The sequence below is a fragment of the Salmo salar genome, chromosome ssa20 (assembly GCF_905237065.1).
Source record: "Salmo salar chromosome ssa20, Ssal_v3.1, whole genome shotgun sequence".
In the NCBI taxonomy this organism is placed as follows: domain Eukaryota; kingdom Metazoa; phylum Chordata; class Actinopteri; order Salmoniformes; family Salmonidae; genus Salmo; species Salmo salar.
The window spans coordinates 54,886,321-54,913,776 of NC_059461.1; the positions used below are offsets into that span (position 1 = coordinate 54,886,321).

Sequence of the window (27,456 nt, forward strand, 5' to 3'; positions counted from 1 at the left end):
GGTGTGTTGGGTCATTGTCCTGTTGAAAAACAAATGATAGTCCCACTAAGCGCAAACCAGATGGGATGGCATATCGCTGCAGAATGCTGTGGTAGCCATGCTGGTTAAGTGTGCCTTGAATTCTAAATAAATCACACCAGCAAAGCACCCCCACAACATCACACCTCCTCCTCCATGCTTCACGGCGGGAACCACACATGCAGAGATCATCCGTTCACCTACTCTGCATCTGTTGGAACTAAAAATCTCAAATTTGCACTCACCAGACCAAAGGACAGATTTCCACCGGTCTACTGTCCATTGCTCGTGTTTTTTGACCCAAGCAAGTCTCTTCTTATTGATGTCCTTTAGTAGTGGTTTCTTTGCAGCAATTAGATCATGAAGGCCTGATTCACGCAGTCTCCTCTGAACAGTTGACGTTGAGATTAAGCATTTATTTGGGCTGCAATTTCTGAGGCTGGTAACTCTAATGAACTTATCCTCTGCAGCAGAAGTAACTCTGGGTCTTCCTTTCCTGTGGCGGCCCTCATGAGAGCCAGTTTCATCATAGCGTTTGATGGTATTTGCGACTGCACTTGAAGAAACTTTCAAAGTTCTTAAAATTGTCCGGATTGACTGACCGTCATGTCTTAAAATAATGATCGCCTGTCGTTTCTCTTTGCTTATTTGAGCTGTTCTTGTCATTATATGGACTTGGTCTTTTACCAAATAGGGCTATCTTCTGTATACCACCCCTACATTGTTACAACACAACTGATTGGCTTAAACGCATCAAGGAAATAAATTCCACAAATTAACAAGGCACACCTGTTAATTGAAATGCATTCCAGTTGACTACCTGAGTGTGCCAAGAGTGTGCAAAGCTGTCAAGGCAAAGGATGGCTACTTTGAAGAGTCTCAAATATAAAATATTTTGATTTAACACTTTTGTTACATGATTCCATGTGTTATTTCATAGTTTATGTCTTCACTATTATTCTACAATGTAGAAAATAGTACAAATTCAGAAACACCCTTGAATCAGGTGTGTCCAAACTTGACTGGTACTGTGTGTTTATGGATCACATATACACAAGGTAATCTAGAATTTAAGGATGGACCTGATTGAATATATTTGATTTTACATCAACAGTACCAGCTAAGCAACGCTAATCATAAGTGCTAATTGGGTGAACTTTTCAAGAGTAAAATTAGCACTCAAATATCAGATGCAGTGAACTTTTATGGTGAAGCCATGTTACTTGGTGTACATTAAAAAGCTTAGATTAATGTATTTAATACAGTTACTATCAGACACTTTTATATGGCTCTTAAGTTGGTACCTCACTGCCAGTGAATGTACCAATTCACACAGAAAGAGAAGCATGGACACGCAATCATTCTCCCACACATACAGAGGTCTTCAAAACCGCCAAACAGCTTGAACATCTCAGCCAACCCCTTAACAGCTCACCGGCACAGACCCGGACAGTAACACACGTTCATGTGCCCCAGTCAACTGCACTATTCCCATGGTGTGCTTGAATATAAATTGTTTTGTGATGATTATGTAAATTAACACAATTGTAAAATGTTTCATTTACGGACAGATTCTTTCATAGACCTGCTGTAAATAAATAGACGCACCTGACACAGCACTGACCACCAATAAATAAAGTAACAAATATAATTGAATCTGTGTCATGACATGAATTCCCCTTCCCTGATGAGTGAGATACAGACATCTGGACCTATGTCACTATTGAGTAAATCAATCCTGCATTGTCACTAATGCTGGGAGTCAGAAAGCACGTGCAGATGGTAAGTTTAATCAAACGGAACATCAAACAATATCACAAAACAAGAGTCGCATATAGACATTAAACACAAACAATACTGACTGGGGAAAGAATCTAAGGGACTGCCAGATATAGGGGAGGTAATGGAGTCTAGGTGTGCCTGATGATGTACAGATGCGCATAATGATAGAAGCCAGTTGTGCATTATGATGGATCCCAGGACTGGAGGGCAGGCGCGGGAGTAGACATGACTGTACCCAACGCGCGGTTCCAGCCGCTGGACGACGACAGCCAGAGGGACGGCCCCGAGGAGCAGGCCGGTCCGGGTGGCCGAAGGTATAAATCACGGATGTTGGGATCCAGAATGTCCTCCACTGGAACCCAACACCACTCCTCTGGGGCATACCCTTCTCAGTCCACCAGATACTGGAGCCAACCCCCATGACGTCGGGAGTCTAGAAGAGATCTGACGGCATAGGCTGGACCCCCCCCCCCACCCAATGTCCAGGGGGGTGGAGGGGTGTTGTGGGGGACAGCATCAGCTAGGGGACCAGAAACCACCGGCCTGAGAAGGGAGACGTGAAAAGAAGGTGAGATACAGTAGTCACTGGGAAGCTGTAACCTATACGTCACCTCGTTGACCCGCCGGAGAACCTTGAATGGCCCCACAAACCGGGGGCTCAGCTTCTTGCAGGGCAGGTGGCGTGGGAGGTTCCTGGTAGAAAGCCAGACACGATCCCCAAGGTGGTACACAGGAGTCTCACTGCAGTGGCGGTCTGCCTGCTCCTTTTGACGGTCGACAGTGCGCTGGAGTCTCACGTGAGCGTCGCGCCACACTTCTGCGCCTGAACCACTCATCGACCGCAGGAGCTTCGGTCTGGCCCGGGGTCCCGGAGACAGGGCCAGCTGAAAACTCAGAACACACGCACTGGGAAATACCTGGATGTCCAACGACAGCGGTGTGTGCCCAGGTCAGCAGCCGATCCCTTATCCTGTGGGAACTTAGATGTGCTCGGGAGGACGTGCGGGCTCCCTCTCCAGAGCCTGGCAAATGTCCACATCTACGTCCCAAACGACAGGGGCTACGACTCGGGAGGATGGGATTATAGGTCGGTGAGGATGACGAATGGTTCCTTGGCGCCCTCCAGCCAGTGTCTCCACTCCTCTAATGCAAACTTCACCGCCAGGAGCTCTCGATCACCAATGTCGTAATTCCTCTGCAGGGGACAGTTTCTTAGAGTAATATGCACACAGATACAATTTATGTGGATTACCCTGTCGTTGAGAGAGAACTGCCCCAACGCTCACCTCTGAAGCGTCCACCTCCACCACTAAGGAGATAGTGGGATCTGGGTGTTTGAGCAATGGGGCAGATGTGATGGAAGGCCCCGTAGGCTGCTGGACTCCACACCAACCTACGGGGACCACCCTTGAGGAGAGAGGGGCGGCGACAGAGCTGAAGTTCATGATGAAACAGAGGTAGAAGTTGCAAACCCCAAAAAACGTTGTAATCCCTTTATGGTGGTTGGGACTGGCCGTGACCACATCTACCTTCTTGTCATCCATCCTCAATCCCTGCGGGCTGATTTGGTAGCCTAAGACGGAGACCGCCTTCTGATGAAATTGGCACTTCTCAGTCTTGACGAACAGGTGGTTAGCCAGGAGGCGTCCCAGGACTGCTCGGACGTGAGTGATGTGATCCTCCAGGGTAGCCTAGTAGACCAGGATGTCATCGATATACACGACCACCTGGCGTCTGAGCAGGTCCCTGAACACCTCGTTAACGAATGCCTAGAACACTGACGGAGCATTGGCTAAACCAAATGGCAACACCAAGTACTTGTAGTGACCAGACATCGTGCTGAATGCAGTCTTCCATTCATCCCTCTCCTGGATGCAGATGAGATTGTATGCACTCCACAGGTCCAGTTCGGAAAAGGAATCGGGCCCCGCGGAGCTGTTCTATAGCTGCCGGCACCAACGGGAGAGGGTAATGGTACTTCATGGTGAATTCATTGAGTCCTCTAATCCTGCTTGGCCACGAATAAGAAACTACCCGATGCAGGAAAAGTGGACATACTCCACGGCCTGGGTCTCAGCCACCGACAGAGGGTAGATGCGTCTGCGCAGAGGGGCAGACCCTGCCAGCAGGTCGATGGAACAGTCCAAGTGGCAATGAGGAGGAAGACAAGTGGCGCGGGTCTTGGAGAATACATCCCGAAGGTCCTGGTAAACCTCCGGGGATGTTGGGCTGAAGGGCAACCATAGGACCCTCAACCGACATGGAACCACAGGGATGGGGAAAGCGAAGCAGGTCCTTCAGTATTCAGGTGACCAGCCTGTGATTCTCATCCTTGACCATGAGATGGTGGGGATATGGCGTTGAAGCCAAGCCAGGCCAAGGATGATTTTGTGAACTGGTGATGAAGGGGATGTTCTCCTGATGAATGGACTCCACGGTGAGGGTGAGTGGTTGGGTGATGGTTCAGGATCCTAATGGCCGACTATTGAGGGCTTGAACTGGGAAAGGATCGAGGGTATGAGATGTTGAGGCGGCAAGGGTCTGGTCAATAAAGTTCCCCGCGGCACCGGAATCCACTAATGCTGTAGACACAGTATGTGAGGGACAGTCAACTAGTATGAGGACGCCAAAAAGAGCATAGCAGAAAGTGATGAAGATGCCAACTGGACAACTTATTTGTATTGCTCTTAAATCTTTTTAATGACTTTTAATCTTATTAACACTTTGTTCTAGCTAGCTATTTGTGTAGGTAGCTATCAAGTAAACACAGGAGGAGAAACTGCCCCAGGAGGTGGAAGATCACATGACTGTCCCTCTGCTCTTGTGGATCCCGAATTGGGAAGTGCCGGACAACGCTGGAGCCCTCCTTGACCACAATACAGACAGAGCCCCAGCTATCTCCATCTGCGTTGCTCCACCCCAGGGAGGAGTGTGACCCCCTACCTCCCCCTACCTCCATGATCAAAGATGCACTTGAACCGAGCCATAAACCCCTCATATGAATCTAGCTTCTCCTCTCCCCCAAACGGTCGTGTCCCATTCCAACACCCACCTAGTCAGCAGAGAAATAACTGTAGCAACCTTAGACCTCTCGGTAGTGGGGCTCCCATCTGGTGTGTAAAGTAGAGGGAGCAGGTAGCAGGTAGCCACGACTTTTAGATGGGGTACTGTCATATTTATCCAGGAGGGACAAACGGGCATCGCTGACCTGAGAGGGTTGCTGAATGGGCTCTCTCAACTGGTTGTAGAGTATCCTCCGCTAGTTGACGACAACGCCTCCCGGGCATGTTCGAGACGTTGCAAACTGTGAAGAGCCTCTTCCATAGCCGTCCCAAGTTGTGCCCGCTGGTCATGGCGTTGACGTAGAAAGTATCCCTGCTCGTCGACCATCTGGGAGATATTCTGTTTCCCTGCTGCTTCAGTTGTTGGAGTCAGTATTCAGTAACATAAACGCTGGGAGTCAGAAGGAAGTGCAGGTGGTGAGTTTAATAAGAAATGGAACATTAAACAATATCACAAACACAAGTCGCATATAGACATGAAACATAAACAATACTGACTGGGGAAAGAACCTAAGGGAGTGCCAGGTGCTTGTAATGATTGATGCGAGGTCGAACACCGGAGGGGAGGAGCAGGAGTAGACGTGACAGTTACATTTTATGTAGGTTGAAATACTCAAGGTCTCTAAGTGAAAGACCAAATACTGCAGTATCATGATTAGAATAACTTAAGTTATATTTTTCAAGAATACATGGAATATATAATTAATTTAAAAGTAAAAAAGTTTATGTAGCAACATTCCTAGAGGTTATGATTATCTAGCTGTGAGAGATCTGTAAAATGTTATTATATTTCACCTTACTTTTTACCTGGGTCTCAGCCTGGGTACCAGTATTTTTAGCTAACATTCCACTGCTTGTTCTCCATGTCATGTGCCAAAGATGTTTAGCATGACAAGGAATGCAATGACGGCTAAACATACTGGCACACATAATAAGACTAGATCTCCCCCAAGTGGAGAAACAAATTATAGACGGTCAAGTTGTTGCGGAAGTGACAACCTTTCGGTAAACGACAGACAGCTAAATCGCTATCGTAAATGAAATTGTTGTCCACAAATAAACTGTAGAATAAAGACGTCGACGAAGAGGTAAAATACATAAAGCAGTATGAAATGTAGCCATGTTATTATAGTACTATACTTGCTTGCGTGTTGTGGGCTAGCTCTGACTACAACATCCTCATATCAAATGAGCCATACTGTCAGTTTATAGCTAGCTAACTAACGTTAGTAATTATCAGATTTACTAACGACTTCTCTGGCTATTTACATAGCTAACTAGCTGTTGAATAAAAACAATACAGTAAGCTGTGTTTCAGTCGCTGTCGTGTTATGAAACGAGCTTCCAAACTGCTTTACTGTAGCTAGGACAGTAACGTTAGCTAACTACAGTACTATAGCTTGCTAGCCTACGTATACTGTACAGATGGCTACACTCTTGAAACAAGCAATATTGGGGTTTTACATCGGTGTATGATATCTAGCCATCTTACTAGCTGTTATGTCAAGTTGATTCCATGCATTTTGGAATTGGGATATAGGAGGCTGAGTAAGCTAGCTAGTTTGGTAGAAGTAGGCCTAACAAATACATGACATAGTTAACGTTAGCTAACAAACATGTTTTTCTTAATTTGTGAATATCTGGCAACATCGATATCCATCCTCAATTAATTTACTACTGAATAACTGGTTGAACTGGTCAAACAACCCAGAAATGACAACCCTGGTATTTCCCTTTGTTGATGTAGCCTAGCTTATTCTGCTTTGTAGCTAAATTCACCCATCTTAATTTACAAGCTTGACAGTGTGTGAATTCTGTTGTGCTGTAACATGAATAACACGCATGGTTGTCTTAGTCGGGTTATAGTCCTATTATTTCCTAACAGAGAAAAAGGGCATGTCAATTCTCGGCAAAATATGCGTTGTCCGGGTTGGCTTTGGCATTTTGTGGAACTTGAGTTGATTCATATGCTACATGGCGTTGTCCTTGTATTCTGTGGTTAGACTAGCCTATAATTAGCAGGATCATAGTGTCACATGGATATGGTACAACATGTACCTGCCGCCTCTCCAGTGTTAGTGTCATTAACAGCACAATGTTATATAGGGCTGGTGCAGTGATTGGCTGGAGGTCTGATATGAACAGTGTGCCAATGAAGGGTGTGTACCAATGTGTTACTTTGAGGACTGTTGAATGTGAGAACTGGGCTGTTGTTGTGAAATATCGCTACTGCCTTTTGAATGTCACACTGTAGTGGAGCCATCTCTCCCTCTTCAGTGTGTTCAGCTACCTTCTCTACTCTTCCTCACCACACTGTGTCTCCTCAGGCTGCAGGTCCTAATGTGGAGGCAGAGCAGAACTTGCGTTGAGCACCTGCCTGTGTTGCCATGGGTTCACCCCCCTTGTTCCTGCTCCTCCTGGGCCTGACCCCTATGCTCTGCCTGACTGTTCATACCCTCCACACGTCTGCCCCTCCTGCGGCTCCTCCACCCTCCTGTGGGCCAGGCCAGTCCTGGGCAGTCCGGTTGCACACAGACTCAGAGCTGCTGGAGGCTGAAGGCTCCACCCTGCACGAGCTGGCCAGCATGGTGGCTGAGCAGGCTGGCCTGGAGAACAGGGGCCAGATAGGGCAGCTGGAGGGCCACTACCTGCTCTGTGCCGGCCCCGAGGAGGAGGGCAGACCGGGGGACGTGCTGGCAGCCCACCCTCATGTGCTCTGGCACTCCAAAGAGCAGGTCCTCAGCCGTTCCAAGAGGGCAATGGCCTTCAACGACCCCAGATACCCCTTACAGTGGCACCTGGTGAGAATTTGGCCTAATTTGTCTTTTAATTTCTCTTCAGAACTGTTTCATAGCTAAGCAACATTTAGATCTACTTACTGCACACTTATAGCCTATAGAAGATTCAGATCTACTTACTGGACACTTATAGCCTATAGAAGATTCAGATCTGTAAGAATGCACAGTACTTTTTGAACTGAGTCGCTATATGCCACGTTTATTTTCATTCTTAATTTGCAAACAATATCTTGGACTCGAACCTTTGTCACTTCCCCGCTCCTCTCCTCCTCCATCCACGCTTTCTTCCTCCTCCTCTCCACCCACCCGCAGCATAATGATGTCAGGGAGGGCATGGACATCAATGTGACTGGTGTATGGGAGCGCAACATCACAGGGACAGGGGTGACAGTGGTGGTCGTGGATGATGGGGTTCAGCACACCCTCCAGGATATTCAGCCAAACTATGTGAGTTTCATGCTGGCCACGTCTAGGCTGATTTTCTTTCTAGCTTTTTGCTGTTAAAAAGCATAAGATGACACACACCGCAAAATCTTTTGTAGAGGTTCTGACTAACAGAGATTAAACTATAAAAAGAAAGTAAGTAGCACACTCTAATTATACTCCCAAATATTTCATGGGTATCGCAACCAACGTTCCCGCACACAGTGCCTTCTTCAGTGTTAAGCACTGTGCTGAAACGTTGGTCGCGATACCCATAAAATATTTGGGAGTATAATTAGTAACTTTCTTTCTATCATGTCATCATCTAGTATGTTATTTTCAAATACGAATGTTCTCGTGCTTCATTCTGTCCCTTTAGAGTCCAGAGGGCAGTTATGACTTGAACTCCAACGACCCAGACCCCATGCCCCACCCGGACGCCCTCAGTGACAACCACCACGGCACGCGCTGTGCTGGGGAGATCGCCGCCGTCTCCAACAACAGCTTCTGTGCTGTGGGCGTGGCCTATGGCAGTAAAGTGGCAGGTACGTTGTGTGTTTGGAAAGCTTGGTTATGGTGACTGTCAGAAGTTTTTCCAGGGTTGTGTTCATTATTGCACACCGTAGCAAATAGTTTTGCATGGAAAATGAACATTTGTGTTGCTTATTGGACAAGATCATGTAGTCCCTCCCTGTTTGTCTGTTTTCTTTAGTTTTGTGCCTAGAGGGAAATTCAGACCCAAGTTACGTGCACATAAATGGAACTTTATTCACTTTTTATGCACTTTTCTCTCAACGAGTATTCTGATCTTTAACTTGAGCATCAGGAAACGCATGTGACAGCCAGCTAAACGTTTGGGGTGGATATCATAAAAATTGAGGTGGCAGAGGTGTATGCCGTATTCTGACCTTGACTTAATTCCCTCATAACTCCACCACCTTAACGCGCTAGGAAGCCATGAATAAGGTCGAGCACCTGTATGTTCAAAGTGGAAAAACATCTACTATTTCCGATAGAAATAACACATGCATGGTAATGTAGAAGTTGATAAGAGCTAGGTAAATGAGTAATCTGTTTGGAGAAGGGGTTTGTAATTTCAAATAGCAATTGTTTTAGCGTATTTTTCCTTATGATCTCTAGAGACGAATGTGAAACCAATCATGGAAGATAACAAAATAATATCAACATGACATTTTACAGTGCATTCAGAAAGTATTCAATTAAAGTCTTTTTTCCCTCATCAATCTACACACTACCCCATAATGACAAAGTAAACACAGGTTTTTAGATATGTTTGCTAATAAACAAAATAATTAAATACTGAAATAACCTTTTACATAAGTATTCAGACCCTTTACTCAGTACTTTGTTGAAGCACCTTTGGCGGTTACAGCCTCAAGTCTTCTTGGATATGACGCTACAAACTTGGCACACCTGTATTTGGGGAGTTTCTCCCATTGTTCTCTGCAGATCCTCTCAAGCTGTCAGGTTGGATGGGGAGCGTTGCTGCACAGCTATTTTCAGGTCTCTCCAGAGATGTTCGATTGGGTTCAAGTCCGGGCTCTGGCTGGGCCACTCAAGGACATTCAGAGAATTGTCCCGAAGCCACTCCTGCGTTGTCTTGGCTGTGTGCTTAGGGTCATTGGCCTGTTGCAAAGGTTCACCTTCCAACAGTCTGAGGTCCTGAGTGCTCTGGAGCAGGTTTTCATCAAGGATCCCTCAGTATTTTGCTTTGTTCATATTTCCCTCGATCCTGTCTAGTCTCCCAGTTCCTGCCGCTGAAAAACATCCACACAGCATGTTGCTGCCACCACCATGCTTCACCGTAGGGATGGTGACAGATTTCCTCCAGATGTGCCGCTTGGCATTCAGGCCAAAGAGTCAAGTCTTGGTTTCATCAGACCAGATAATCTTGTTTCTCATGGTCTGAGAGTAATTTAGGTGTCTTTTGGTAAACTCCAAGCGGGCTGTCGTGCCTTTTTAATGAGGAATGGCTTCTGTCTGGCCACTCTACCATAAAGGCCTGAATGGTGGACTTCTGCAGAGATGGTTGTCCTTCTGGATGGTTCTCTCATCTCCACAGAGGAACTCTGGAACTCTGTCAGAGTGACCAAGGCCCTTCTCCCCCGATTGCTCAGACTGGCCGGGCGGCCAGCTCAAGGAAGAGTCTTGGTGGTTCCAAACTCCTTCCATTTAAGAATGATGGAGGCCACTGTGTTTTGGTACCCTTTCCCAGTGCCTCGACACAATCCTGTCTCAGAGCTCTACAGACAATTCCTTCAACCTCATGGCTTGTTTTTTTGCTCTGACATGCACTGTCAACTGTCTGACATTATATAGACCGGTGTGTGCCTTTCCAAATCATGTCCAATCAATTTAATTTACCACAGGTGGACTCCAATCAAGTTGTAGAAACATCTCAAGGATGATCAATGGAAACAGAATGCACATGAGCTCAATTTCGAGTCTCATAGCAAAGGGTCTGAATACCTATGTAAATAAGATATTTCTGTTTTTTATTTTTAATACATTTTACAACAATTTCTAAAAACCTATTTTCGCTCTGTCATTATGGGGTATTGTGTGTAGTAGATGAGGATTTTCTTTTATTTCATTCATTTTAGAATAAGGCTGTAATGTAACAAAATGTGGTAAAAGTCAAGGGGTCAGAATACTTTCCGAATGCACTGTATACAGTGAAGTAGGCTATAAATAGCTGTGCCATTATTCAGAATTTTATTGTATTTCCTCAAAATTTGCAGGAATGAAATGGATACCGAAGCTATAGGGTTATGTATCACCAGACCTACTGAGTTGGTGTACTGTGTGCGCTCTAGAATGTTTTAATTATAAGCACAGGTTTTTATTTTATTTGTATCATGCTAAATATTAGCCACTATCGGTAGCCACCGTCAGTAATTCCCACATGCATTTTATAACAGTCACTTTAGTGTCAGTTTTCTTCAATTTGTAGCTTACATTTTGCATCATTCCATTCCGTTGACCTTTCTTTCCTCTGTCACGTCCGTGTAGTTGTTTCTGAGGGTTGCTAGCAAGTGTGGAACATATTAGGCTAACGTTGTGCAATAATTTGGCACATGTTAGCCTATTTCAGGGTTTCCCAAACTCGGTCCTCGGGACAAGGGGTGTACGTTTTGGTTTTGCCTAGCACTACACAGCTTATTAAAATTATCAAAGCTTGCTCATTCGTTCATTATTTGAATCAGCTGTGTAGTGCTAGGTCAAAAACCAGAAGGTGCACCCCTTGGGGTTCCTGAGCACCGAGTTTGGGAAACTCTGGCCTATTTGAATCATTATGGAACTCATACCACAGCCTGGTGCACAGTTCACGACGACTGGATCGTTATCATACAGTTCCATGATTAGCAGAGTAGATTTTATAGGACTATTGTTCAACCCCTATTGTGCACTTTTCTCACCTTCCAATATTTTATGGATTGCACAATTGAATATGGCAACATTCAGGATGAATCAAACCACTGTATTTTTCATTCATCAATATATTTTGTGCGTAAAGGCTCCAGACCATGATTTATAAATACTTTCCTAACCCTAAATTATCTACAAGATTAGAGTATTTTAAAATCAACCATTTGTTGCGGAGACAAATATGCATATATTTAGATGTCTTTCTTTTATCTATCCCTAGTATTCTGAACCCGTTCTCTCTATATATATTATATTGTCAGTCGAGAATTCAAATTAAAGGTACACCGAATTTAAACGGATGGCTTTAGATAAATGTACTGAAAACCCCATTGACTGAAAACTCCATGAGGAAATCTGTTGGCCAGCAAGTGTGAGGGTTTTCAGCAGTTTAATTAAATATATTCAGTGCGCATAATATGCCTCTGCCAAAGAGCTCCTTGCGCACCTGCATAAGGTAAGTCTGAATACCAAATACTGAGATGTGCTGAAATCAAAATATGTAGGAAAGGCATACATTTCCTAAGTCTGAATCGGGCCCCTAGTGAATACAACCTTGGTCTGGTCAGGTGCTGAGAAAAATCTCATGGCCCTAGTTAGGTAGAGGGTGCTATGACATTCTTATGTTTGAAGTCCTTTCTTCACGTCATGTTTTGTGTGTTCAGGTATCAGAGTCCTGGATGGTCCACTCACAGACAGTATGGAGGCTGTGGCTTTCAACAAGCACTACCAGATCAACGATGTCTACAGCTGCAGGTACAACAGTGTACAGCTCAGCCTCACATGACTCTGAACATGCTTGGTTTGCTTATAATCTCAGCATAAAGCAAACTACTAACTGTAATATACAGCCAACCACAGCTCTAAGCATAGTTATAAAGATATGCCCTTCTCTCTTTCTCTCTCTAGATTAGATTCAGTGGCTGTAGGAAAAATATGTCTGATTCAACTGTTCTCTTCTCTTTCCTCCTCTTCCTCAGTTGGGGTCCTGATGATGATGGCCGCACTGTCGATGGACCACACCCCTTGGGCAAGGTTGGTTTGGATACAACATGCGTTACTACACACAACCCATTTCTAACACGAATTGCCAGTCCTGGTCTCTTTATAGAAATGCATTATGAGAATGCATTTTTGCACCAGCAGAGGGCAGTATACTGTTGCACTCTACAGGGTACAGTTTGTGAGTGTCTTATGAGACCAAAAAAATAAAAAGAACGTCCCTCACACGTACAGACACACACACACACATTCTGAATCGAGACAGAGTGTCTGGCTTTTTCTGGTCATGTTCGTTGCCTAGGTGTTCCTCACTCTCAATGTCTTTGGCAGGCACTGTGGAAATGAATCAGAACTACCAAATCCCCTCAGCCAGTCCTCATGGTCTAATAGAAATTCATGCTAGCTGCGGCTTCCAGTTTTTCACAAACCTAAGAATGGAGGTATACACACATAGTGATCATATAGTTATAGGATTATAGTGACATACACTGACTATACCAAATATTAGAAACACCTTCCTATTATTGAGTTGCACCCCCCTTTTGCCATCAGATTAGCCTCGTTGGCCCATGTCGACTCCAATGCTTCCGACAGTTGTGTCAAGTTGGCTGGATGTCCTTTGGTTGGTGGACCATTTTTTTATTTTAATGTGTTTTTTGTTGTACTTTTTACCCCTCTTTCTCCCCAATTTCGTGATATCCAATTGGTAGTTAGTCTTGTCCCATTGCTGCCATTCCCGTACGGATAGGCGAAGGTCGAGAGCCACGCATCCTCCGAAACATGTTCCTGTCAAGCCGCACTGCTCCTTGACACACTGATCGCCTAACCCGGAAGTCAGCCTCACCAATTTGTCAGAGGAAACACTGGCGACCGTGTCAACGTGCATGCGCCCGGCCCGCCACAGGATTCGCTAGAGCAAGGACATCCCGGCCGGCCAAACCCTCCTCCAACCCAGACGACACTGGGCCAATTGTGCGCCGCCTCATGGGTCTCCCGGTCACGGCCTGCTGTGACACAGCCCGGGATCAAACCTGGATCTGCAGTGACACCTCTAGCACTGCGATGCAGTGCCTTAGATCGCTGCGCCACTCAGGAGGCCCGGTGGACCATTTTTGATACACACAGGAAACTATTGAGTGTGAAAACCCCCAGCAGCGTTGCAAATCTTGACATAAACTAGTGCGCCTGGCACCTACTACCATACCCTGTTCAAAGGCACATAAATCTTGTCTTACCCATTCACGCCCTGAATGGCACACATGCACGATAAATAACTCAAGGCTTAAAAGGCCTCCTCCCCTTCATCTACACTGATTTGAAGTGGATATAACAAGTGACAGCAGTAAGGGATCATAGCTTTCACCTGGTCAGTCTATATAATGGAAAGCGCATGTGTTTTGTATACTCAATATTGAATATTCAGGTATGACTAGGCCTGAGAATGCTGCTCACCAATGAGGACCCTTGTTAACCATTTTAAAATGTTGCTATATACTCTGGTTGGCTGTATAAGTCTACAAGAAGTTACTAGGCGTGACTGAAGCGAATGTTTCCTTGTTTTGTCTGTAGGCGGCGCTGCAGCACGGAGTGATTGCTGGCAGAAGGGGCTTCGGCAGTATCTTTGTCGTCGCCAGTGGCAACGGGGGCCAGTACGAGGACAACTGCAACTACGATGGCTATGCTAACTCAATCTACACTGTTACCATTGGTCAGTGAATAGGAGCAATGTTGTCTGTCTCTGTGTGTGGTGGTGAGTGTTTTCTAATTGTGTGTGTGTCTCTTGTAGGAGCAGTAAATGAGGAAGGGAAGATGCCATTCTATGCTGAGGAGTGTGCCTCCATGTTGGCTGTCACCTTCAGCAGTGGGGGCAGAACGCTACGCAGTATTGTGAGTCTGTACTAGTAACAAACACACACCATTTAGGGCGTTATCACACAGTTCTGAGTTATAGTTTGAATCAGAGTTCGATTATATGTTGTATTTTTTTCATTTGGTCCGTTTGGTTTCACATCGCCAAATGTCAAGAAACATAACCTGTGTGTCCCAAACTTCATATTACTTTCGCTTTGGTCTTCCAACAACATGCGGGACTAAACAGTGCACTAGTCACTAACTATTTTCCATAGCCTATAGCCCCCTCCCCTCTCCCCTAATCCGCATCAGATGCAATCATAAATGTGCTGCTACTCGCAGAATGTTTCAGAGATACCAAGTTAAAGTACTGTGATCATTTCATCAAATGCTCTCAGTCAAACAGCCAATAATACTGCGCACCTCTGGTTCTTTTCCTGTGTTTGGTCCGGACTGCATTCTCACCTGCAGTGAACTGCACCACGGTACCAATGGAATCCCCCTTACAAAGACTGGTTGTGCCTTGTCCCTTAAGACATAGATTATTGACGTGGAAGTTAGACAGTGGGATATTGACAGATGATACTGTGCCAGTCAGACATCTTTGAATGAAGCAGAGAGGACACATTGATGGCTAGTGAAAACAATCTTTTGGGTGCTAAGTCCATTGTTGATATAGTCTCAGAACGTTTTGCATGTCAGCAATCAAGTTTTCAAGATACATAACTTTCAAAGCACAGAAATACAGTTGGTATGCTGCATTTTGCATCATGAGATGCTGTGTTTTGAGCGAGGGCAAAGGAGAGGGTTTTAGGAAGCTAGAGAGGAGATCTGTAAGGCAAATCTCTGTTTGCTGCTGTTTGTTGCCATCTCCTGGGTAACATGGTTTGGCCGGGTGATGTAAGCCCCGGGTTAAAACCATCAAACTCTCAACTGGCATCCGTGACTTCCTGAAAGGCCAAATCCACCACTTAACACCAGGCCAAGTGGTTTTAGGGCTAGGCTCTAGCTCTTCTACCCTGTCGCACGAGTGCTCTGCACATACTGTGTGTATACCACATGGCACCCTATTCCCTATATAGTACACTGCTTTTGACCAGTAGTGCGCTATATACGCAACAGGGTGACATTTGGGATATAGCCACTGTATCCACCCACCAGCCCAACTGCCTCTAGCTGCCATGTGCTATGCTGCAGTGCCACCACTGCTATGCACCATTCCCTCATCACATTGACAACACATGGGTCCCATTTGATGTTGAGCAGTGCTGCAGTCTGTGAGCTCTCTTCTCCGCTCTGTGCTTTCATGGCTTTGCTTTAAATGAGAGAAGGCGTTCTAGTTGACATATGTCTGTGGATTCTTCCTCCGTCCCTTTCCCTCCTCAGCAGAGAGGCTGCATGTCGTCTTCCCGTCAGACTGTCTCTCCTCTCGGTGTCCGACCAGGCCCGTCGTCACCTATGATCAAACACCCCTAGCTGTATGTCTGTGTCACCAACGCTCCAGAGAGGTCCCTTACTCCTCTGGAAGACAGACTGTTTAGATGGCACTGTTTGGATCTGTACTACAATTCTGCGTCCCAAATGGCTCCCGATTTTATTTTTTTATTTTTTTTGTCCTTTTTTATAGTACATTATATATTTTATATTATTTTGACATGGAGTCGATGCTGAGACCAAGGTCTCTTTTTCCAGATGAGGCCTGTATAGCACCACATGCACATCACAATACCATAAACACATTAAACTACACATTCATATACACATTATCGTACACGAAAAGCCAAACACAATCATAAGAAGCAGACACATTCTTCAGTGAAAAGGTTCCCTAACAACCTGAAATGCCCTAGAGGCACCAATTCCTCCATTTTGAAAGTGTATTGTAGATCGTTCCACCCGTAAGGTGCTAAACAACAACTCCGTAGAGATGGAAGGGATGTCCAGAGTTGGCCAGCTACTTTCTGATACAAAATGAAATGTGTACTGAACCTATTGCCCATAATAAAGCGCATAGCGCTATGATAAACTGCATCCAATGGCTTCAATACAGTGGCAGCTGGATCCATATAAACGTGTATACAGGTCATTTGAATGCTGCGCACCTCAGCACATACCATTGTCATGCATATTATGCTCATAAGCTAGTACATATGCAACAATACACCCTATACTCTAACCCAAAACTACACACATCACAGAGCTCATACGTTATTCTCTCTTTGTTTACGTCAAATATTGAACCCATGACTATCCAGGGTATTTCCCACTGAAGTCCAATAGGGAATAGGCTCTCATTTGGGACGCAACCATAGTAATTTCTCTCCATTTGGAAGGGCTGTGGGATCTATGCTAGTATGCAGGTCTGAAATGCTTGAGCATGTCGGTGATCATTCAGTAAGGCTGAAACAGTGTCTATAGAGCCGGTAGAAATACATGTGAAGCGAGAAAATGGCATCTTTATCTGTTACCTCTCCCCCCCGGCAGAGATCATGTTTACCAGTGACTCCATCAGCAGCCTTTTTCTCCCTGCTGTCTCCCTGTCCCTGTATTCCTATCAATCTCTCTCCCTCCTTCACCACTTCCTGTCTGTCTGTTTTAGCACTTCTCTCTACTTTTCCTCCACCTTAAGACCCTCCATCTCCAACTCTCTCCATGTTTTATTTTCCTCCCTAGCCGTCGCATAGCTCTTTACCACTGGCTGTTTGTGAGAGTGTTTTGTCTGCATGCATGTTTGACTATTCTGTCTGTCTGTGTGTGTGTACTGTGTAGGTGACGTCAGACTGGTCACTGCAGCAGGGCACGGGCTGTACTGACGGGCACACGGGCACCTCGGCGGCGGCACCCCTGGCGGCTGGCATGGTGGCTCTGATGCTGCAGGTCCGGCCCTGTCTCACCTGGAGAGACGTGCAGCACATCATCACCTACACAGCCACACAGGTACAACCTCTATGACAACAGACTGACGTCACCACCTACACAGCCACACAGGTACAATCTCCATGACAACAGACTGACGTCACCACCTACACAGCCACACAGGTACAACCTCCATGACAACAGACTGACGTCACCACCTACACAGCCACACAGGTACAACCTCCATGACAACAGACTGACGTCACCACCTACACAGCCACACAGGTACAATCTCCCTGACAACAGACTGACGTCACCACCTACACAGCCACACAGGTACAATCTCCATGACAACAGACTGACGTCATCACCTACACAGCCACACAGGTACAATCTCCATGACAACAGACTGACGTCACCACCTACACAGCCACACAGGTACAATCTCCATGACAACAGACTGACGTCACCACCTACACAGCCACACAGGTACAATCTCCATGACAACAGACTGACGTCACCACCTACACAGCCACACAGGTACAATCTCCATGACAACAGACTGACGTCACCACCTACACAGCCACACAGGTACAATCTACATGACAACAGAGTGACATCACCACCTACATGTCCTCTCAAGCACACTTCACAGTCATGCAGACATACAGTGAGCTCTAAAAGTATTGGGACATTGACATACTAACCTCTCCCCATTACAATAACAGGGGAGGTTAGCATTTTTGGGGGGTATGATATTTGTCCCAATACTTTTGGTCCCCTAAAATGGTAGGATTATGTCCAAACAGTGCTCTGGTTTCTAAGTGGTTCAACCGATATGGATGAAAATGCCCTCCAATGAAAGCTGACAGTCTGGTATCATTTCAAATCCAGAGTGCTGGAGTACAGAGCCAAAGGAATAAAACATTAGTCACTGACTCAATACTTCTGGACCTCACTGTATGACTCCCCTTTATGTACTGTATCATTAATCACTGCTACACAGGCACATACCGTTCCTAATTGTGTGTGTCTGTAGTATGATGTGCAAGGGGACTGGAAAATCAATGGAGCGGGCTTCCACCACAGTCACCAGCACGGCTTCGGCCTGCTCAACGCCTGGCGGCTGGTCAACGCTGCCAAGGTACCACTCCACCTCACCCACTCCCTTCCTAATGTCTCAGCAGCACACTAATGTCAAGCTTTACCAACTACACTACTGACACTGTTAGGAGTGGTAGGGATTTTCTTTCAGCTAATTCAATATTCTGCTCATTTAAAAAAGACTGAAGGTATACATGTGAAAGTTCTTTGTTTTGTGCGTGTGTATTAATCAGGTGTGGGAGATGGTGCCGTTCCTAGTGTCCTATCAGAGCCCAGTGCTGAAGGAGGAGGAGCTTATCCCAGCCTATCCGGGTCAACTCAGCCTAACCTGGAACGGTTGGTAGAGTTTGTGTGAGAGAGAGCGAGAATGAGCAAGCGAGTCTGAATATTTGCTGTTTCTCTTCTCTCTGCCAGTGCTCTCCAGAGAGACCCTCCCAACAGGCAATCAGCAGTCTGCCCTTATTAGGCAATGTTCTTCAGAGTCTCTCTGTCACTGGGCACACTGACTAAACTATTGGAGAGAGAACACATCCCTACGTTCCCTCTCTCTCCCTCTCTGACACACACAGTGTCACAGCAGAGATGTCTGTATTCCTCCTCCCTCCCTCTCTCTTCTTCCCTCCTAGCCCAGCGTATGCAGCCTGTGTGTTGCCTGTTCTGTGGTCAGCAGCAGAGCCAGAAGCACCTTTTCCCTGCTGCAGCACAGCCGTGTGTGTGTGTGTGTGTGTGTGTGTGTGTGTGTGTGTGTGTGTGTGTGTGTGTGTGTGTCCAGTCTTACGTGACTAGGGTTTCTAAGGTCAAAGCAGAGGAAGAGTTGCTGACAAAGGCTAAATGTTTTAGTTACATGTTTTAGTCCAAGTGAGACATGCGTTTTGAAGCAATGAAATTCGAGATGTAAATCGACTTTGTATTTATACATGGAAATTATATTTCCATTCATTGAAAAGTAAGCTAGTTTTGGTTATTCTCAACGATACATGAAGCAGGTTGTTATGTTAAACTACTCTATCGCTAGGCTATTTGTTGTCCTTGTTGCTATGTGTTTTGGCCGGTCCATTAGCTTAAGGTCCAGTACGATCACTATTTCCTTCCCATGTGAAAAGGGAAGACTAGAGTGTTCAGTCTCAAACGTTGGATTCCCAAAAGATAGGCGTGTGTTGTTGTTGAAAAGAAAAGCCATTGTTAAAAACGTCTTAAGATGTTTGTCAGGAGAGGAATGTATGGGGTGCATGCCAGGCCAACGTTGATTAAAACCTCTGCCATTCAAACTGTGCATCCCAAATGGCACTCTGTTCTTATAGTGCACAAAGGCTCTGATCAAAAGTCATGCAAATATCTAGGGAAAAGGGTACCACTTGGGATGCAGCTAAAATCTCTGGCTTATTAATCTTCTCGTGTGTGTGTCGGAGAGGGAGAGAACAATAGAAGCAAAGCATAGCCATTGTGTTGATTTAGCTTCATTGAGTCTATTTTATGCAGACTTCGATAATGGTGAAAAAGATTCTATCATTTCAGAGCTTGGAGCATTTGAGTTGCAACAAGTTTGTGCATCATTTAATATGAAACGTGTATGAAAAGGCAGTAACACACTCTTAAGACACATCAGTTGGGATTATGTGGGTGAAGAGTGAGATTCTCATGACAGGTCACTGTCTGTGTGGGAGGGTCTCTGAGGAACTCTTACCAGTCCAGTCCTGTACGCTTGGAAGATGATTTGGACTCCAGGAAGAGTCCATACTCCCCCCCCCCATCCATCCTGCTACCCCTATACACTCTGCCCCTCTCTCTGCACCCTTTCACCACCAGTCTCTCTTCCTCCACACCTTTGTATATCCCTCCCTCTAGCTCTCCTTCCTTGGCCTGGGGAAGTGTTTTTCCCTATATGGTAATGTAGCATTAAGGCCCATTAGCAAACAGGGGGTGAGGAAATGCCAGTGAATTACAGTACGCTGCAGGTCAGGGATCCAGAGAGAAAGGGAGGCTCCGCTGCGAGGGACTACAGGTCTGTCTGCTCTTTGCATGTTCTACAACTGAGACATATTGACATATTGTATTCCTCTGGGGGAATTGGCTGTAGAATATCAGCAAGAGAGCCATTGCACAGTGGATGGTGTAGTGACAATGTTAAAGGCTTCGGGGGGAGATTTGGGTGTAAAAGGAGACCATTCAGACAGCAGTCATCAAGTTCCTAAAATGTATTTGAATGTCCCAACAGGCACCTGATACAATTGCTAAAACAATATATAGTCATTCTGAATGAAGAAGACAGGCCTCATTACAGACACTGGGTAATATGAGACTGATGACACTTTCAACAGCATTCAATTAAACATGAGGACAGTGATGCATTATCTTGAACAGAGGCGAAAACAAGGTTGCAGGTGTCTGGGACAGACGCATATACACAGATCTTATCTCATTGGGAAAATACAGTTTCACACTAAATGGAATGGCCTTAGATGGCCTTTAAGTAAGATTGGACCTATGGGCAACCAGAGTAAAGGTCATCCGACCCTTTACTGTTTTATATGTAGTTTTCATTGGCTTCTCTGTTCTTCCCCTCACTCTGCCATTCCTATAGAAAGACACACAGTCATTCATTAGGATCTCTGTGCTCCTCTCACCCCAGTCACTGCAGCTGACCTCAGGCAGTCCGGGATGCAGACCTTGGAGCACGTGTCTGTCACCTTGACGATGGTCCATACTCGCCGCGGCAACGTGGAGATTGTACTACTCTGCCCCAGTGGCATGACCTCACTCATCGGGGCGCGCCGTACTCTGGATATGTGAGTTTGCGCACGCACATAAATTGAATGTAAAGCTTATTAGTCGCGTACACAGATTTGTATAATGTTATCGCAGGTGCAGCGAAATGCTTGTTTCTAGCTCCAACAGTGCAGTAATAACTAGGGATGCACGATATATCGGTGAACAAATCGGAATCGGACGATATTAGCTAAAAATGCCGGCATTGGCCTGATGTCTAGTTTTACGCCGATGTGCAAAACCGATGTCAAAGCTGACGTGCGTACCTATATAACGTAGGTACATGACATAATGATGCCACGTAAAATTTTGCGCTACACGTGCAACACAGCATTCCTAACCTAGCCCACAATGTCTGCTGTGTGGATCGAGCAGTCAACAAGTTGAGCAGTCATTTGAAAGAGTAAGAACATTTCAGCGAGACAACTCAAAGGCTGAATCCATTAACGGCAAGATGATGGAATTCATTGCTCTTGACAATCAACCGTTTTCTGTCGTGGGTGAGGTTGGCTTTTGCCGACTGGTCGAGCACCAGTACACACTACCTAGTACTCTATTTTTCAGATGTTTCCCTACCGGAGTTACACGGTAATAGTGTCACTGCTAAAAAAATAAAAAATGCTATTAGCTTCACGACTGACGTTTGGACCAGCGATATCAACCCCATGAGTCTGACAGCACAGTGGGTCGTCAAGGATTTTGTATTCAGGAGGTCGTATTGCATGCTCATGAATGTGCTAGTTGTCATACCGCTCCTGCCATTTCAATGGCATTTGAGAACATGTTTGAAACTTGGAAACATGAACACACTAGCTAGCTCCATTTGAACAACTGACTTGAGAAATAAGCTCATCAACTGCGTCTGCAGCAGACGTGATACCCTCTGTCAAGGCATTGAAACGCCTGCTCAACAAAGCCTTTCGATGGCGTTCTCTCTTTACTGTGTCGCCACCATGCTCGATGCCATGTACAAGGACCACTACTTCGATGCAGACAAGAAACAGGGTTTACATGAAATGTTACATACACAGCTGGACAAGATGGAAACGGACACAGTGACAGTGTGCACCGAGGAAGAGAGGCCACGGACAGACAGCTGAAACTTCACTGCTTGACATGTATGATGAAATCCTGGTTGAGAATGAAACGACTGAACAAATGAACAACGAAACAGCACAGTAAGTGAAAGAAATGGGTTTTGATTATGTTTTACTGGTAATGGGGACATATGTAAATGTTTTTTTTTTTGTGTGTGTGTGTAACCTTTATTTTACTAAGCAAGTCAGTTAAGAACAAATTCTTATACAACGACGGGCAAACCCGGACGACGCTGGGCCAATTGTGCGCAGCCCTATGGAACTCCCAATCATGGCTGGATGTGATACAGCCTGGATTCGAACCAGGGACTGTAGTGACACCTCTTGCACTGAGATGCAGTGCCTTAGACAGCTGCGTCCATGTGTGTGTTAACTATTTAACTGCACTAGAATGCTTAAAAGGCCGCCAAAATTTTAAATATCGGTTATCGGTATCAGTTTTTTGTTTTGGCAAGGAAAATATTGGTATCGGCCAAAAATGTAATATCGGTGCATCACTAGTAATAACAGTGCACACACAGACACTATATATTCAAAAGTATATGTGGGCACACCTTCAAAGTAGTAGATTATACTATTTCAGCCACACCCGTTGCTGACAGGTGTATACAATCGAGTACACCGCCATGCAATCTCCATAGACAAACATTGGCAGTAGAATGGCCTTACTGAAGAGCTCAGTGACTTTCAACGTGGCACCGTCATAGGATGCCACCTTTCCAACAAATATCTGCCTTGCTAGAGCTGCCCCGGTCAACTGTAAGTGCTGTTATTGTGAAGTGGAAACATCTAGGAGCAACAACGGGTCAGCTGTGAAGTGGTAGGCCATACAAGCTCAGAATGGGACTGCTGAGTACTGAAGCGCGTAGCTCATAAAAATCAACTGTCCTTGGTTGCAACACTCACTACTGGGTTCCAAATTGCCTCTGGAAGCAATGTCAGCACAATAACTGTTCGTTGGGAGCTTCATGAAATGGGTTTCCATGGCCAAGCAGCCGCACACAATCCGAAGATCGCAATGCCAAGCGTTGGCTGGAGTGGTGTAAAGCTCGCCGCCATTGGACTCTGGAGCAGTGGAAACGTGTTCTCTGGAGTGATGAATCACGCTTCACCATCTGGCAGTCCGATGGACGAATCTGGGTTTGGCGGATGCCAGGAGAACACTACCTGCCCGAATGCATATAGCTAACTGTAAAGTTTGGTGGAGGAGGAATAATGGGCTGGGGCTGTTTTTCACGGTTTGTGCTAGGCCCCTTAGTTCCAGTGAAGGGAAATCTTAACGCTACAGCATACAATGACATTCTAGACGATTCTGTGCTTCCAACTTTGTGGCAACAGGTTGGGGAAGGCCCTTTTATGTTTCAGCATGACAATGCCCCTGTGCACAAAGCAAGGTCCATACAGAAATGGTTTGTCGAGACCGGTGTGGAAGGACTTGACTGGTCTGCACAGAACCCTGACCTCAACCCCATCAAACACCTTTGGGATAAATTGTAACACTGATTGCGAGCCAGGCCTAGTAGACCAACATCAGTGCCCAACCTCACTAATGCTCGTGGCTGAATGGAAGCAAGTCCCTGCAGCGACGTCCTCTCCAACATCTAGTGGAAAGCCTTCCCAGAAGAGTAGAGGCTGTTATAGCAGCAAAGGGGGAACCAACTCCATATTTATGGCCATCAATTTGGAATGAGATGTTCAACAAGAAGGTGTCCACATACTTTTGGTCATGTAGTGCATACTGATTTTAGTTTGACATTTTATTCACTTACTCGAAAAGAAAATTGCACAACATATGACGTTCTTGCCTCTGTCCTTTTGTGTGTTACTCCAGGGACACCTCCGGTTACTCAGACTGGACGTTCTCCACTGTACGCTGCTGGGGGGAGAGAGCCGAGGGCCAGTACAGGCTGCAAGTCTCTGACCACAGTAAGGACCAGTCTTTGTCTGTCTGTCATTCACCTGTCTGCCACTGACCACTACATGACCCCAGCTACAGTATGAGCTCTCTCCTGCTCATTCATCATCTCCCCCCCTCTCTGTCTTTGTCCCTTTTATTTTAGAAGACCCTGGGTTGACCCTGGGCTCTCTGAAGCACTGGAAGCTCACTCTGTATGGCTCCTCTCTGTCCTTCGAAGAGGTCAAGGAGAGACAGAGGTCAGGAGACACATCACTGTTAAAACAGCAGCCTGGATTATATAAATAGAACATATGTGTGATTCTATTTATTATGCGTTTCTGGATGCTCTATTTTTAAAGGAAAGTGATGTTTTGTCATTGGTGCTCCCTTAGTGGATGTGAGCATTGATTTGGTTGTGTGTTTTGATTGACAGTGTAGTGGAGGAGGCTATGGGGGGGCAGTATCTGGACAGCACTTTCTCCCTGCCCTGTCCTGCAGGCATGGACATCCCCTCTGAGACGGTCAGCCCGTTCACCTCCAAGAGCCTCAAGGTATGTTACACACACTCACACAAAATAAATATGCCTCATTTTATAATTTCCTCCCCTCACCCATCACCATGTCTCTGTGTAGTCTCTGCTACTGCTGGGCTGCTTTGCTCTCTTCTGGTCCCTGTACTACACCCTGGAGGTGACCCTGGCCAACCTGGACTTTAGGGGGCTGTGTCGGCGGGGCAGGGGGACGCGGGGCTCCCGCGGGGGCCGGGGGAGAGGCACTGGAACTCTGGGGGACAGCTCTGAGCTGGAGATGCAGAGTGTGTCGGACTCAGAGTACAAGGTGCCCTTCATCACTGGAGATGCTGCCACATAACACTGGAGAAAACCTCTGTCCTTTCTCCTTACGACATCCCACCCGCCTCTCATCAGTCTGGGCCTGGCGCCAGTGGGGCCAACTGAACTGATCTGGAGACTGAACTATGTGGGCTGGAACTGTGTGCTCACTGGCCAACCCATTGCTCTCCAAGCCTGTGGCCTTTTATCAGCGTTGCAGTGCCCCATGTGTGTGAATAAGTGTACTGCGGTGGATTAACCTAAACCCCCTGGATCTCTCAGGACCCTCCGGTCTCGCCTAGCAGTGCTATAGAGGTGGTAGTTTGGCTTGGTCTTTGGGTTAGAGTATGTATCACTAGTTTGGTTCAATCCCTTACCTGGGTCTTTTAGTGTGGGACTAGGTGTGCCGGACAACCAGACAGAGCATCACTCCTGGGGCGGTTTCCTGGACAACCAGACAGAGCATCACTCCTGGAGCGGTTTCCTGGACAACCAGACAGAGCATCACTCCCGGGGTGGTTTCCTGGACAACGATTAAGGCTAATCTTGGTCAGGATTAGGTTTAGTCTGGGTTTATGTCAGACTGCTGTGTATGTGAATGTGTTTTAAAATGTAAATGGTGTTTGGTTTTGAGGATGTGTGTGAGTGATATTGCTCTTGATTATGGTTACTTTTTAAGTTATTTTTTTAAATTAAAGGTGTTACTCATAGGATTTTATAAAAATGTTGCATTGTAATTTCAGAAAATGTCCATAATACACTGTGTACAAAACAAACACCTTCCTAATATTGAGTTGCACCCTCCCTTTTTTCCCTCAGAACAGCCTCATTTTGTCGGGGCATGGACTCTACAAGGTGTGAAAAGCATTCCACAGGGATGATAGCACATGTTGATGCCAATTATTCCCACAGTTGTCAAGTTGACTGGATGTCCTTTGGGTTGTAGAACAAGTTGCTTTCGGTCCACCAGCTTCAAACAGCTGTAAAAAAAAAAGTTATTATTGAAAATAGATTTTGCAACGATTTAGATGGTACAATGATTCCCAACACTATTCAATGCTTTTTTTCGCACATAAACTGAAATTGAGCGAACAGTGTAGAATTTGAGCAATTTCCACTAGATAAGACAGAACAGCTTTCCTATTTTAACAACAGATACCGTTCTGGTGGGAGAATATCACAGCCAATCACAACACTAGCTGCTAATATAATACTTTGAAACACTATTAGCGACAGATATTTTATGGACATTTTCTGAAATGACAATGCAAAAAATAAATCCTATGTGTAGAAGCTTTAAAGCTACAATATGTAACTATTTGGGCGACCTGACCAAATTCACATAGAAATGTGAGAGATATTTAATTCCTATTGAAAGCAGTTTAAGAAACAGTAGATCTGTTCTGTGTGCTATTTCAATGCTTCCCGTTCTGAAGTTTTGTTTTTGCTTCTTTTGCTTTCGGTTTTGTACACCAACTTCAAAAAGCTGAATATACAATATTTTTGGTTATGGAAAATATATTTCACAATGACTTAGATGGTACAATGATTCTCTACACAATGACTGTTTTGTCAAACTGAAATTAGGCCAACTATTCTAATTTTAGCAAACAGGAAAATGGTGGAGCGATTTCTGCATAGTGCACCTTTTAACTTAATTATTTTGTAAACAGACCTCCCGTTTGGGTGTGGTGGTTTTGGGATGTTATTTTGTGCAGACTATATACATTTTTCTGGTACTTGAACTTGATTTGGGATCTGAATGTGGGGTTGAATGTGTTTTTAAATTTTTTGTATCAACTGTAATATGTTACAATCATCAATATTTCAGAGTTTGATTTTTTTATGAACTGAAACAAAGATTTTATTTGTATTTACTGGACTAAACTGGAAGCCTGTTCTGCTGTGCAAGTCACAGCTTGACTGAGTAAAATGAATTGGGATTTTCAGGCTGGATCATTCCCATAATTTCCCTTGAAATCAAACCAGTGGAATTTAGGACGAAGTAAGTATTTCAAAATCATTCTTGAGTCCCACTATTGCCGGCGTGTTTTGGATTTCTAACCCCTTTTTAAACATTGTCTGACCTACAACAGCTGGGTTGTTGCGTTAGTCTGTGTGATTAACGGGGGTTGAGCTAGAGTGGTGTTTGAGACAAGGGTGGATCCCGAGAAATGGTTATTCTCAAAAACGTGTGTAAAGTCCGAACGGTTTGAGCTACAAAACATTATGACCATTTATTAAAAGCGGACCCTAGTCGTTAGAAGGCAAGAGGTTCTTCTACATAGAAGATTATTGGAAATCCCAGGACATAGTGTCTTTTAATACTGTAATAAGCTCAGTTGCTGTCAAACTCTAAACTCCACACAATTGTCACTGACTAATTGGATATTCATTTCCCACCGAGCAAAAAAAATTGTGTACTTACAGCATACTTAAATTCATTTTTTTGCTTAGCGGACCTTATTTGTGCATTGATATTTGTCAATAAAACTCATGGATGCAAGTATTTATGTCAAATAG

General features: G+C 45.3%; 1 protein-coding gene across 1 annotated transcript; it reads left to right on the plus strand.

Moving 5' to 3' along the window:
* The first annotated feature begins 5,805 nt into the window (after positions 1-5,805).
* Positions 5,806-27,439, plus strand: LOC106580820 (proprotein convertase subtilisin/kexin type 7). Its single transcript, XM_014162280.2, has 16 exons — positions 5,806-5,950; positions 7,190-7,663; positions 7,973-8,107; positions 8,463-8,628; positions 12,196-12,286; positions 12,511-12,565; positions 14,102-14,240; positions 14,319-14,419; positions 17,153-17,320; positions 18,279-18,383; positions 18,577-18,679; positions 20,973-21,129; positions 24,038-24,132; positions 24,267-24,360; positions 24,537-24,654; positions 24,737-27,439. Exons 2-16 carry the CDS (start codon positions 7,250-7,252, stop codon positions 24,971-24,973), a joined length of 2,178 nt encoding a protein of 725 aa, XP_014017755.1. The 5' UTR covers positions 5,806-5,950; positions 7,190-7,249; the 3' UTR covers positions 24,974-27,439.
* Positions 27,440-27,456: the final 17 nt, after the last annotated feature.